The 14,816-nt window shown below is 26.9% G+C and overlaps 1 protein-coding gene across 2 annotated transcripts; it reads left to right on the top strand.

Moving 5' to 3' along the window:
- The first annotated feature begins 9,208 nt into the window (after positions 1 to 9,208).
- LOC112601052 (RING finger and transmembrane domain-containing protein 2-like) lies at positions 9,209 to 14,551 on the top strand. 2 transcript variants are annotated; one of them, XM_025348462.1, is made up of 8 exons: positions 9,209 to 9,415; positions 9,481 to 9,792; positions 9,860 to 10,054; positions 11,908 to 12,027; positions 12,138 to 12,315; positions 12,393 to 12,546; positions 13,312 to 13,527; positions 14,120 to 14,353. In XM_025348462.1, the coding sequence occupies exons 1-8, from the start codon at positions 9,370 to 9,372 to the stop codon at positions 14,351 to 14,353; spliced, it is 1,455 nt and encodes a 484-aa protein (XP_025204247.1). In that variant the 5' UTR covers positions 9,209 to 9,369. The 2 variants fall into 2 exon arrangements, with proteins under 2 accessions (XP_025204247.1, XP_025204245.1); XM_025348460.1 differs by having other exon boundaries at positions 9,370 to 9,415; positions 12,096 to 12,315; positions 14,120 to 14,551.
- Positions 14,552 to 14,816: the final 265 nt, after the last annotated feature.

Below are 14,816 nucleotides of genomic sequence, written 5' to 3'. Positions count from 1 at the left end.
TAAATAAAATACATCTTCAAGTGACACATAAGGGGTGTAAGATGGGGTTGTGTAACAACGCCCCTCGAAATTAATAAACAATCTTGAGCTTTTTAATGTGAATTGTTCGAGTAATATTATTAACTGCATATTATAGGTACTAGGTGATCTGGAAACCAAAATTACATTGATACTAGTTGTATTGCAATTATTGTAATAACATAACAAAATAGGTATAGTGTATAAATACATTAAATCATTTAGATAAATTCAATATATAAGATTTTATCGGCGGACCGCGATTATCAGACAGGGTTTGTTCCAATTATTGTCGCTTAAAGTCTTTATATATTGTTCAATTAGTCGTAGTGATGATAGCCTGTAGGTACTAGATATTTCAGTGTGCAAATAAATTTTTAATGAAAATCTTACTAAAGTTTAGTAAGTACTATGTTATTTTATATTAATTATATGTCGTGACCATTTGCTACAAATTTAATAAACTCAATCTATTTAAACAAAATAATATAATCAATTAATAAAATATTAAAATAATCTTAAAAATATATTCGTAATATTCTTTAGATTTTAAAATCACATGTATTAAGAGGTTAGCAACAATCTCATATCTACATTTATAAAAACAAAATCTTGATTCAAATTTTATCAGAAACTATTGAAACTATAAATGAAGAACAAACTATAGAAAACTATTGAATCATTTCAAAAGCTCTACACTTACTGAATGATGATATATCTTTTTGTAAATAAAATTTTGACGTGACGTGGGAACGCAAATAATTTTAACCGATTTTGATACTCCCAATAATTTAATTTTCCTATAGAAAGCATACGTAATCTAAAATTTCAAATACAGTGGATTGATCAATTCCTTGGATTTTATATTCAAAATTGAAAACGGAATTTATTGTAAATACTGTTAATTCTTGCTAGAAAGACTTTTGGTAAAGGTAATAATCAAAACTAAGTAATTTGTTTCAAAAGTCTTAATAATTGAGAAAATGAAAGAACATAATAAAAATATGAAAAGACATGCATCATAATACTTTGTAAAATAATGGCATGATAACTTCTATCTGTATAAGGAAAACAAATGATGTTACTCAATATATTAAATACTGAACGAGCACGCCGTGAAGAATAAAGAAGAAAATTAACTTCTATTAAAACAATAATTGTGGTCGGACAAAGAGCTCTCCATTAAGAGGAAAATTGATTGTTTATCAAATAACGTGATTAAACGATGTGTACATTTAGACTACTTTACTGGATTTCTGAGTTGATGCAGATATGTCTTAGAAGATCATTTTATTAACGACAATAGTATTTACAATACAAGTCCCTATTCAAATGAATTTGTATAGTAAAATTTATTAAAAGAAAATTGTAGATAATATAAACAATTCTAAATATTTTGCGGTTCTAGCTGACGAACAACCGATATATCTTAATGCGAACAAATGTTATGTTTAAGAATATAGTATTTACATCAAGCGTAAGTACTCGTGAACATTTCGTAATTATTCCTGTTCATGACATGACGGGCGTGATTAGCTATTACGAATTTAACACGACTAAAAGAAAATGGAATAATTAATTTATGATTGACAAGCATCGATGAGAGCAGCCATCTGAGTGGTCTGGTTGAACGGCGTGCACAAACTATTATTCGTTCTGAATATCCAAAAAGCCTTGTATGTGCATTTGTAGCGTCATTCTAAATTCTATAATGGTTATCTGTCACAAATTCAAATGATTAGAAACTGTCATGGTACTGTTAGTCTTATTACATCATTCTTAAAATCGCCTCAACGCACTAATATATTAAAACAAGTTATATAAATCTTCTTTACCAGAGTCCAATCATGATAGATTACATCTGTGAAACGTATGGGTTGCTCAAAAGACGAATCCATAAATCGATTTCATGAAATGTATATCAATAATACATACTTTAGAATTGTAACTCAAGAAGTAATAAATAATGAAATATCCAAAAGCTACATACTCAATTTCTGGCACCATTATCAAACCTGATTTCATATTGATTAAACGTAACTGAAAGTTTACTTACCTTCCACTGTGTAAATATTTACAAAATTGATTCGGATTCACCAAAGCATGTGATCATGTCAGTTGTATGCTGATTCATTAAATACCTTCGCTTCAAAATGTGAGGTGGAATTTAACCTCAGATTATTACGGCTTCGAAAACTTTAACGTGATGTAGGTGCAATGAGCTGTACCAAGATTATCAAAACAAATTAATCCGGAGATACATATGACAGAATCACAGCCGGAAGAATATTATAGAGTAACTTTATACCGTTTTTGATCATCGACAACACATTTAAAAAGTATGAACATCATCAGATTAATTTATCTTTCAAAATCAGTGCCGAATAAAGTTGTTTTACAACAGAGAAAAGATGTTTTACTTATGGATTTTTACAAGAATATACTTTCGATCATCAACAGTTTAATGCAGAATATTTATCGTGGAAATCAAATGGAGTAAAGAAAAGAAGATTGTAGGCCATCCTCGGCATTTGAGCATTTTTAAAATGTGATTCTGATTTTTCCAAATATAAACAATTGTTAACTTTATTTACACTGTATCAACTACCACTGCAGAAAGAACTTTTCAACATTACGAGTATTAAATCATACGAGAAATTCGAGAAAATGAACGATTAACTGGACTTGCTTTGCTAAGCGTTCATCGAAATTAATATTGACCCGGAAGAAGTGATTAATATTTTTAACCAACCAAGAAAACAAAGTTTTATCTTATAATTTTTTTTAAATTTAAAATTATATGGACAAAATATTGTATTGACCATGGGTATTCAATTGTATTATTTAATATTATTATATTATTATTTCTATTAATTATTATTATATTATTTATAATTATTATTATATTATTTAATACATACAAATAACTGATTCTTAATTTTATCATATTAATATAGATTTAGACAAAAACCCCCTCCGAAAATATTTCCTACCTACGCCCATGAAGTGACATCATAATCTATGTTTATATTAACGAATTTATAACGATAGATAACGCTGGGTTTGACGACGGCGGCGGGTTAGATTAGGTTAGTTAATATGTGTTGCAGATTGCCTATGCTAATTAATTAATACAAATTTTGGAGGTGTTTGGGAGGTGCATGAGTAGTTGTTGCCTATAAAAAAGTCATATGATTTTACATGTAAATTTAAGGGGGAGGTGATCCAGAACTGTCTTTTTATTACTACTTACATCCAATTCATTCCTTCGTCTAGCATTCGATTATGGGCCCGATATTAAATATTACGCTCATTCGAAAGAAGAGATTGGTGCTATGGACAAGGAATGTCCGCATTGTAATGCGCTTAAATTCAAAAATGAGCCAGCCGGTATGTGTTGCGCGTCAGGAAAAGTGCAACTACCGGAAATTGAAACACCACCTGAACCATTGAACGGTTTACTTATTGGTACGGATCCAGATTCTAACCTGTTCCTGTAGTCAATTCGAACATTCAATTCATGTTTCTAAATGACATCGTTCGGAGCAACAGAAATAGTTAAAAATAATGCTGCAAATGGTCAACAATTTAATTCAACATTCAAAATCAAAGGCCAACTGGGCTCATTGTTATACCAATGGCAAACGAACCACATACATTTTTACAAATTTACTTTATGGGCGGTGAGGATATTTGGTGTTTTGTTATTTTTATGGGCCGTCATCATTCACAGTGCTCAATTTTGCTCAAATTCATCTCAGTTATATAACAGTATACGACATTCCCTCTTACTTACAATAATTTAATTATTTTTTATTTGAATACCAACATATTCCTTAGATATAATTTATATGGCAAAACAACGTTTGTCGGGTCAGCTTGTATATCTATAAAAGTGGGGCTTGTTTAACTGTGGTGAGAGTGCGGGGACCAGGGTGAGGGCCCCGCTCGCCCTGCCCTAGGGGCGGCCTTAGTTTTAACTATTATCACTCTCAACTTCCAGCACAAGCTTATGCTTACAAGAAGTTGATAAACCATATTTATTTTTTATTATTGTTAAATTGTTAAATTTTGTAAATTTCTTTTAAATTGTAATATATATATATTATATATATATAAAAAAAAAATAATATATTAACATTATATGGATTATGGGTGTACTTGTCATGTGTTCACAATAAAGTTTGTGTTTTGTACACTCGTCGTTGGAAATAATTCATGTGGTTTTACCTTTGTCTCTTGTTGTTCATCTCCTTTTCCTTCTGCTATGTCGTAAACGATTTCGTTTTCTTTTAATTCAACAACTGTCTTTGTGACAATTAAGTCTGCAGATTTACATGCTACTTCCATTTGTATGACTTTTTTTGAAACTAGCGGTGATACGGTTTAGTTCAGTTTTTTAACTTATATGTATTTTTCAATAAATAAGGAATACTATTTTTTTTTTAATATATTAAAACTCGACGAATATTGGTAGACTAATAATTGTTTATAATATAAATATTGATTTAAGTGTTAAATAATAAAGCAATTGACTTTATTAAATTATTTTAGCTAACATGGCCTCTATAGACATAAATTATCCAGAGCATTTTAAGATATATATATATAAACATTATTAGATGTACGAAAAACTTATCATAATAATAGTGTTTTTTTTTTTTTAGATTTATTAACAATTCAATTGTTATAAATGTTATAAATGTTAAATTTTAATGATATAAATAATAACTTGTAACTATCGTAAGTTTTATATCATAATATAATTTACTATGCCATATGTTCAAATATTACTTTTTATTATGTAATATAATTACAAGTATTTTATTTTATTTTATTATTTTACATATTGGTGTTAATATAAAATGTATGTATTGTGTGTAATGTATATCTTAAAGAAAATATAATTAATTTTTTTATTTTATTATTGAAATTGTTTTATTTAAAAAATACTTCTAAGGAATTATTAATGATTTATTATTTTTATATAAAATCATTTCACAATTCTAATTTTGAAGATGTTGGTGTAAAGAATTCAAAAGTTGGAATGAATAAAATATTAAGCAAAATGTTTTATGTAAATTAAATTAATAAACGGATACTAATTTAGTATTATAAGTAGATACTAGGTAATTAATAGTTAAAGCATTGTTCACCATCGGTTGCGACAATGTAGGTATAAAGCTATAAATTTAAAATTTTTTAATTCTAAGTAATAAATATAATTAAATTGTTTAAAGTCACATGGAACGCTTAAAATAGTTATATAGAATAAAATAAAGATTACACTAAGCTTTGAAATTTTGAGCTATTCTAAAGCTGATTACATGCTTAACAATCTACGCAAGTGCATATTATTATAGAGACTATGAAATACGTTAATTGTTTGTACTTTATGGATACTAACGATTAATATTATTACCCATAGGCGCAACACGGCTGGTTTAACCTTCAACGAGTTGTTGATAACTAAAAGTTAACACACATGATGTAACAGGAAGTATCTAAGTTACGTTGAGCACATTTGTGTTTGTGTAAGTTATGACAATTATTTTATAATACAATAAGTATATTAGTATATCGCATACAACATCTGCTATACACAGTATACACCTAGGTGTATATTTTAATTAATTTTTTATTAAGTTTCCTACGAACATTTATATGGCATCATATAAATAAATAATACGATAGGTATATGGCATATTATGCATGTAATTGTTATCAGTTTTAATATTTTTTATATCTATTAATAATAAGTTACAACGATAATAAATTAATAAGTTATTTTACATTTAATCGATATTTAGTTACTGCATACTTACAGTATCATAGTTCAATTTTTATTTGATTATAGGTACCTGTACGTAAATAGAATAAATAGTAATTCTTTAATATTTTGTATGATGCAACAATTTCAATTTGTTTTATAGAATAATTTAATATTGTACAAAAATCTATAAAGCGGATTATTGTTTCACGTGTTTCTTTCTGTTTTAGCATCTTTAACCATTGTCCACATAATATAATATATATTTATGTATAAATACCAGTAAATAATTCTTTATACCTATTATGAAATAATTAATCCTATACCTACCTAGTTTTAATAGGTACACTAACATTATGCAACATTATGGTTTAATGCACTAGGTTAACTGTATAATATAACCTATGTTTACCAATTACCATTACCATGTATTACCCAATTATTGTTGCAATATAATATAATATACCTAATCATTAAGTTTGTAAAAGGATATGGTGTCTATATCTATATGCTTTCTATAGCTCTATCTGTCTCTTCAAGTCGTGGACTCGAAGTGATTGGTTAGTAAGTTGTAATTGAAAACCGCTATTTAATTAACACAAGTTAGTTTTATGAAGTGTACAAAAGTTTGGGTCATAAAGGTGCCGTAGACTTGATGGCTCTGGCCTCTGGTATACCTGAATATGCTGTAGGTACTGGGGCTTCCTTATACATGTGATGACTACCCCGATCCTCTTTCTCCATAGGTACCTGAGATCCATAAATCAACTATTGTCTGGCTGTTGCAACTTTGGAAATGTATAGCATGAAATGGGGTGTTTATGAAATTTTTTTATGTAGACCAAATTTTAACATAGGTATCCTGTTTGATCCCGAAAACGATCACAACTATTTCGTTTGTTATTGCCTATTAGCTGTGACTGTATAGTCTGTGTTTATGTTTAGTCCTACTAATGTAGGTATTCTACATCATGTAGACTACATGTTACTGTGTTAGTAATATGTATTATATACAGTGACTTAGGACCTAAATACCTACTACTTATGTATGTTCGATTTTAAACTAATTGATGAATGTCTTAGTTATTATTTGTGTCTGTAGTTATTACTTGTTGCCTATTGGAACAATAAAAATGTTTCAATCTTCAACTTTTAATTTGATTATTTTTATTAATAGGTTAGATATTCAAACAGAAATATTTACGCTAATCCACAGTTTTAATAATTGTAATGACTTGAAATTTGTACTAAGTATTGACATCATAATATTCTATCCCTTGGTTTCTCTCCAACTATCTTTTCTATGTTAGTTAACTACATATATTCTGTTTCACCGTGGTAAACAACTAACAATTCCCTTAAGTCAATGAGTAAACGTGACGATTTAATTTTTAATTTTACTATGCACAAAGTCCAACACCTCACGTTTAGACACGAATAATTAATAATAACTAATAAGTACGAGGTAAGTAGGTGCCGAATATTAGAATTGTATTGGGTAAAACCCGAACCCGGACATTTTACTACTGGACCGTTTTACCATAATCATTTCGCTATACCAAACTATTCGCCGCGAAGGCCGAAGAATTAACCTCCCCACGAACTATCAATAATCATGTATATTTCAATTATCTTAAAACTTTCATTAGCCAGTATTTCGGCTAAATAATTTTGATAATAATTGTTTTTTGTATTACCGTTTAAGCTCGTTATAATAGATAAAGATTCCTGTAAATAGGTACTTCGACTATAATGCCAATAATGTAAAACTAATGATGTTTTAGTTTTTGTATGACTTTGCTTTGTCATAGTTCGTGTTTGTACATTAATTAAAAATAATGCCAAACACTAAATCTATTCGTAAATATGTTTTGGAATTAGAAAAAAATATTTTTTCATCTAACAAAAGCATTCTATTTTGTAGACTGTGTGAGATTAAAGTCACTACATTTATATAAATGTACCTGCATGAATGATAAATGAACAATAGTCTGATCGTTTAATGTAATTATTAGTTCATCATGATTACGAAATATTCGTATTTGTGAATAATTTTAGATAACGTTAGGTACTATACGAGTATATTAGATGATTGCAATATTAACTATTTTTATTTGGTGATAAAATGTTGACAATATTTTATAGTTGAATAGAATAAATTATTGTAACTAACTTATAATTTGTTAATTTTAGTAATTTATTTAGTAAAAGTACAGTATATACAACTAAAATGTGTTTGTTTTAACTATCATATTTCAAATTAAAATTATTTATTTAATATTTTTTTTCCATGTCATATAATTTATTTTATATAGGTACAATCGTGGATCTGAGGGCTGTCAAGGTAAAATCAGTAATTAGATTATATTAATTGTATAGAAAGAATAAGAGTTGTAGGTACATAATTAAATTTATATAATGATACATCGTATTGAATATTTTTGTATGATACATGAAATATGCATTAATAAAATAATAACAAATAAATAAATAGGTGTATTTTTTATATAAATACAAACAATGATATTGTACTTTTTAACATTTTCTAAAAAATAGTATTTTACTGATAATCACTTGATATTTCTGTCCATGTATATATATATTTTAGTTGGATTTGTTTGATACATTGTCAGGATTTATTCAACGTTCCTATAGATTTATTCGAATTTTCGAATCAAGGGTTATAGAAATATATTCTTAGTCCTCCGGAGATCAAAAGTTATAATTGTAATTTTTTTTATATTTTATAAATTATAATGATATTCAGATATTGTTTGAAATTTACTGAATTTTCATTTTTTTGAATTAAGCAAAAATAAAAAAAATAAGGACAGGACCTGATTCACATAACACCCTTTCTTGTCGTATACATGCTCTTGATCACATCTTTAAGAGTTAAGATTGACAGATAATCTTCTCTTAGAATCGTTATTAATTTTTAAGTAAGTAAATAATGAGTAGTGATTACTGATTTATTATTGAATTCAAACACATCACACTTCTTACAATTATTATTATGATTATTGATTACATAGACGAAATAGTCGGAGGTACACTCGAGTACTCGATAATTGTACAATAGAGTAATTAACCTCGGTTTTTAAATAATTATTTTTCGAATTTGAAATAGGTATTTAATTATAGTTTGTAACTCTGTAGCCCTTAAACAATAAACAGTAAAACATGCAAGCCTATCTAATACGTATTTAATATTTTGATACAGTATGTTTTTGTTTCTTTTTATTCAAATAACCTTGAATGATAAAAATCATAGTAAAAACATATGTGTATCAGTAATATAATTGATAAGAAAAAAATTGTAATAATGATGTCATAACACTCACAACTCATTAACTCATTGCTTATGACGAATAAACGTATTTTAAAGTCGATTTACTTAGTTATTTAATTTTATTCAGACGTTTAGTTTACAATATTATAATCCCGAATATATATATATATATTGGATAATGTGTCATTCATTTGTTCTCTGGTGTAACAAATAATATAATGAGGATCATAAATTCGATGAAATAATATTTAAATAATATCGTAAATTGTTTATATTTTAAATTTTAACAATGTCCAATTTCAATGATGAACCTGGAACTGCAGCACCTGATAATGGTAATCGTCAATAAGTTTGTCTGTATATATTATCAAATGTCTTTAAGTTCACAAATCGGAAACAGATAGTAGAGCGGCAGTGCCAGTTGCTAGTCGCCGTATGAGCCTTGCGGCCGATCTTATGATGCACATTGAACGTAGAGCAGCTGAAGGTTCAGCCATGTTAAGAAGCAATGTGCACAATGTAGTTGAAGAACTACGGCCTATAATATCAGTGGCACGACATCCTGATCCTGGGTCGCCACAACCACTTGGTCCCAGTTCTTCTGTACGCCTGAGTTTACCTACCTGGTTGAATTTGAACACCAACAATGCTCACTTACCTCTATCTCCACCCAGTCTATCAGAAACAGAAGACCAAAACTTCATAACTACAGGTATTATCTGTATCATAATAACTTATAGTGAATTATTTTCTAATAGTAAACCCTTTGATTTTTATAGGAGAGGTTAGACCTATTGCAACAACTCCAGTATCACAAAGACTGCCTTTAACTACTCAAAGATCACTTACTGAACCAAATGATGATGTAGCAATAGATATGAATTTATCAAATTCAGATTTAAATGTAGAACAGTTGCCTCAAAGTCCAGGAGGATCCTCAATTAATGGATCTAATAATAATAACAATGAAAACCGTAAGTTATTTGGGTTATACATTAATTCTAACTATACTTAAATATTCTGCAGGTATAATTTTTCTTAGTAACTATCCCTAATTATTTAGTATTTATTTTAAAATGATTTTAAGCCACATAATTTAATTTAAATTAGTAGTTTCATTAACAATATTGGTATGTTAATTACTATCATAATTATATTGATTTTGAAGTTTTTGACATTTAGTAAATTTATAATTAAACCAATTAATAAAATACTTAACTTTTTAAGTACTTGAATATTTTAAAATTATTTATAGAATATTTAAATTAAATGTAAAATAATAGAAATTTTAAAATACAAAATCTTTAAATATAAACAGTATAATACATAATTTATTGAATATTACTGTCATTATTGAAATAAAAGGTTAAGATTAATTTTTAAGCATTGTTATTAAAATTTATTTATAATTAATGTCACAATGTATCAATACATTATACACAAATTATACTGAAGCAGTAGCATACACTATTATTATTTTTTTTTCTCATTGATAACACAATCCTGCAAAATATATTTATTTTTTTTTTGTTTTTTTTTATAATAATACTTGATTCTTATAGATCTTAATGCGCAAAATTCAAATCTGAAATTTGTGTAAATTCCTGTACCAATAAAAAGTAGTACCTATTGTAAGTAAATTTTTTTCTTTGAGTCTCAAACCTAAATTTCAGCTGCCTCTTTAGTAATACTAAATTATTTAATTCAAATTGATCAAAATTTGTGAAGCATCTGTGATGTCAAGTTGAAAATCTTCATCATTGTTACTAAGATTATCATCGGAATCTATAGAAGTATTGTTATTTAAAATAGTTTCAAAGGTTTCTGACGGTACAGGTATTGGTAATTCTGGGCCATGTGGTATTGATCGTAAAGCAGAAGATAAATTTGGGTAAATCAGCTTTGATTTATTTTTCTTATTATAACCGAAAATATCTACAATACAAAAATAGCAATCGTCAATATGATTTTTCGGTTTTCACTAAATCATTGTACTCCAAAAGGCATTGATAAACGCTGACCTTGTTACCAATTTCGCAAACTTTTAACTCAGGATCAGCAAGTATTATGGGGTACTCATAATTTATCTTGATCTCCTAAATAAATACCAAAATATTCATGGTATACATTTTTAACAAAATAAATTTGAATTATTTTTCAACATCTTCTTTAATGTTTTTAGACGTCATACTAAAAAAAAATAAACGTAACTATAAAGAATAAACATCAATTGTATGAGTTTAAAAATATATTTAATTGAACTACTATAAGATAAACAATTTAATAAAGATAAGATTAAAGTTTCAGTAAAGTATACTACATAATGAGTTAATAATAATAATTCGACTTGGGAATATATCGCATATTATTGTATGACTGTACAGAAAATACAATATTTAAAATTCAAATTGTAGAAAAACTAGACGTGTTAGAGAAAAAATGATTACATATTTGAATTCAGCCTGTTAAAATCTATAAATATAAGTGCAAAATGTTAAAACAGCAAAGTAGTCGCAGGACTGTGTAATTTAAAATTTTTTTTTTATTTTGAAAACATGAATGTTTTAAACTATTGCAAATATTATTTGGTTCTTTTGAAATCTTATATATAAATTAGTTGTATACATTATACATCATTAAAATATCCTAAACAAAGTACCTTTAAATACTTTAAAACTTAATATTTTATTCAAAATTGGTTAGTCTACATTCAAGTATTTAACATTTTTATTTTCTGAAGAAAATTGTATTTAATAATTTTATAACTTTAATACCTATTTATCATATGAAAATATATCATTGAATTATATTGTTTATTCTTTTTCAGAAAGCGAAGACGATGTTCTTCGACACAACCCAGAAATCGCTCAAATGCTGAGTGTAGCTCTTAAATACATTCCATTCTTATTGATACTTTTATCGAAAGCTGTATTCGACCATATTCCAGGTAAATTAAACAGCTACTCTGTTCACCTGTTTGTGTAAGCATGACTAAAAAAGATATATGGCCTGAAGGTTCGACTAACGAACGTGCTTGTATGTATCTTGTGATTTCAGCTATTCTACTCTTTTTGGTGCTCTTTATTTCATTTCGTTACTTCAACAATGTGGTAAAGCGTGAGGTGGCCAAACAATCACAGCGCAGTATTGGCTTTTTACTGTTTGCCATTTGTCATATGGCAATGTCTGTATTTTTATTCTACTTCTTTTACAATGACATGAACTTACATTTTGGGTAATTATAACTTATATAAAAACTAAATCTGTATATAGATTTATAGTACAATTGATAAACTATGTTTATAATTCCAGATTGATATTTATTCCTCCGTTCACACAGTCTTTGACAATTAGTAGTCTGTTATGGTCTATAGCAGTGGATGATTACATTTTAAAATTAATAACAATTATTTTTAAAATAATTATTATTATGATGCCTATTAAGATTTTACCAATAATTAAACGAGTATGTAAGCTTTAATATTATGATTAGAGACCAGAATTTTATGTATTTGCATGTTCATAATGAGTGTATGAACTTATACAAAGGTTTGAAATGTGGGCGATTTAGATCCAAATGATTCCATAGACTAAATTTAAATTTGTATATAATGGCATATTTTTCGAGGTTTGGGGTACATTTTTTCATAGTGTATATTATGTGCATATTTTTTACAATCTTAGTAAATAATTAAATTACTTTATGTTTTTATTTTGGAAATTGTAATTTTTAAATACTGCCATATTAGCGAGAAAAAAAAATTACCATCAACATAATATAGAATTTTATCTTCTCTAGTTTGATAATGTGTTGATAAACTATTATCTGACAAATTAAATTACTTTTAAAGTTACTTTTTAGTTGTGTAAAGATTTAGCATTCATTTATTGACAACACTGCAAATATTGTTATATTTCATTTGTTTAAGCTGTTTAAAAACATATAATGATGTTTTTTTTTTTATTTAAATATTTTGTTGATATACTTAGATGTTGAAAAGTCCAACACTTCTAATTTTGTTATATTTATTTTAATATATTTTTGTTGTTTTAAAACAGTATAAATTTATGATGCATATTTGAGCATATTTTTAAATTATTTGTGCATATTAATACATATTTTGATCCTTTTGCTTTACATTATACTTGTCACATTATTAGTGCATATAATTCTGGTCTCAAATTTTGACTATTTAAAATAAATAAATGTATTCTTTTATTTTTTGTTTAGGGAAAAGTGTACCTGTTCATTGAAGCTACATCTCAATTATATCGGTGTTGTGTGCCTATCCAACCATGGTTGTATTATATGTTAGAATCTTATCAGGGTCCAAAAAAGGTTATTGGCGTCTTTTTATCTGCTGCTTACATGGTGTCAAAAGGTACTGATTTAATGGGTTGTGTGAAACTATGGTGGACGGCCTCATACAAATTGCTTCAGAATGTTGTAAGTTTATTAAAATTTATAACTTAATGTAGTTATGTCATTATCATGGTAATAAGTTTTTAATACAGTCGTTGGTCACATTCTTACATAATTTATTATTATTTTTATTAAAACATAGATTATTATATAGACTATTTACAAAAATTATAAATGTTTCATTTTATTATACAAACTCACATTGTTAATGTTTTTATAATGCTTAGTCTTAGAGATTTTTTTGAAATAAAAATTGTCTATTACATTTTATTTTTTTCATGAAATTATCAAGTACTTGTCCTTATTAAAAATAATTAATTTTAATGGAAATCTGTTAGGTTGTTGTTTAAAAATAGCTATTTTGTAATGTTGCAATGATTTTCTTCTTAGGTTATTGTATTTTGTAGAGTGGTAGGAAGAAAATACATGATAAGTAAATATCGTACGTTATCCAACTAAATGTTTTTTTCTTAAAAATTAAATTTGTTTTTTCTATTAATCAGTTATTCTATTATTTTCTTTCATATAATGGAATAATGTTATTTTAATAATTATCACAAAAATATATTACTATTTAATAAGTTAACTTATCTAACAAAATTATTATAAATTTTAGGCATTGGGCACAGTGCCGAACAAAGAACAGCTGACAATAGCTGGCAGCAATTGTCCGATATGTCATGATGAGTATGCTACACCTGTTTTGTTACAATGCCAACATATATTCTGTGAAGCTTGCGTGGCCAAATGGTTTGATCGTGAGCAAACATGTCCACTATGTCGAGCAAAACTCGTTGATGATCCTGCGTGGCGAGATGGTTCTACGACTAATTTTATACAACTCTTTTAACATTTAAATGCGATACCCTATAACCAATTAAACCGCTTTTTATGTTAATATTTCTCTTCTTGTTAATTGTTTTATGATTAATTTTCTCAATACCTACCAATTATTTATACTTTGTAGGAAATACTTTAATCATTAAACTTTTCTACTTTATTTTATTTTTAACGCATAAAAATATTTATCTGTGATAGATGTCCATTATTATTTAAATATGTAAATGTATATTTGTTAAGCTATTTAAATATCATAGAAATGTTTGTTAATTTTATCAACTAATTATAGTTATAATTATGATTGAAAATGTAAAACATTTGTGGTGGTTAGAAAATGATTTTCCAGTTCATATGTATATAATATTGTATGTTTTTTGTTTTTGTGGTAAGAGCTTGTTGCAAAATAAGATGCTTCAGAAACTTAAAAAAACTTTACATCACATAGTATTGGTCTCAAATAACAACAAAACTAT

Source organism: Melanaphis sacchari, unplaced genomic scaffold, assembly GCF_002803265.2.
Source record: "Melanaphis sacchari strain LSU unplaced genomic scaffold, SCAv2.0 Contig74_pilon_pilon, whole genome shotgun sequence".
Lineage (NCBI taxonomy): Eukaryota > Metazoa > Arthropoda > Insecta > Hemiptera > Aphididae > Melanaphis > Melanaphis sacchari.
This window is presented reverse-complemented; position numbering and strand designations above follow the sequence as displayed.

Bases quoted from the DNA above. Each gene is read 5' to 3' on its own strand.
- LOC112601052 (XM_025348460.1), top strand. From the start codon at position 9,370: ATGTCCAATTTCAATGATGAACCTGGAACTGCAGCACCTGATAATG. The intron at 10,055-11,907 runs GTAAGTTATTTG...ATTCTTTTTCAG, and splicing joins TAATAATAACAATGAAAACC to AAAGCGAAGACGATGTTCTT. The intron at 13,528-14,119 runs GTAAGTTTATTA...TATAAATTTTAG, and splicing joins ACAAATTGCTTCAGAATGTT to GCATTGGGCACAGTGCCGAA.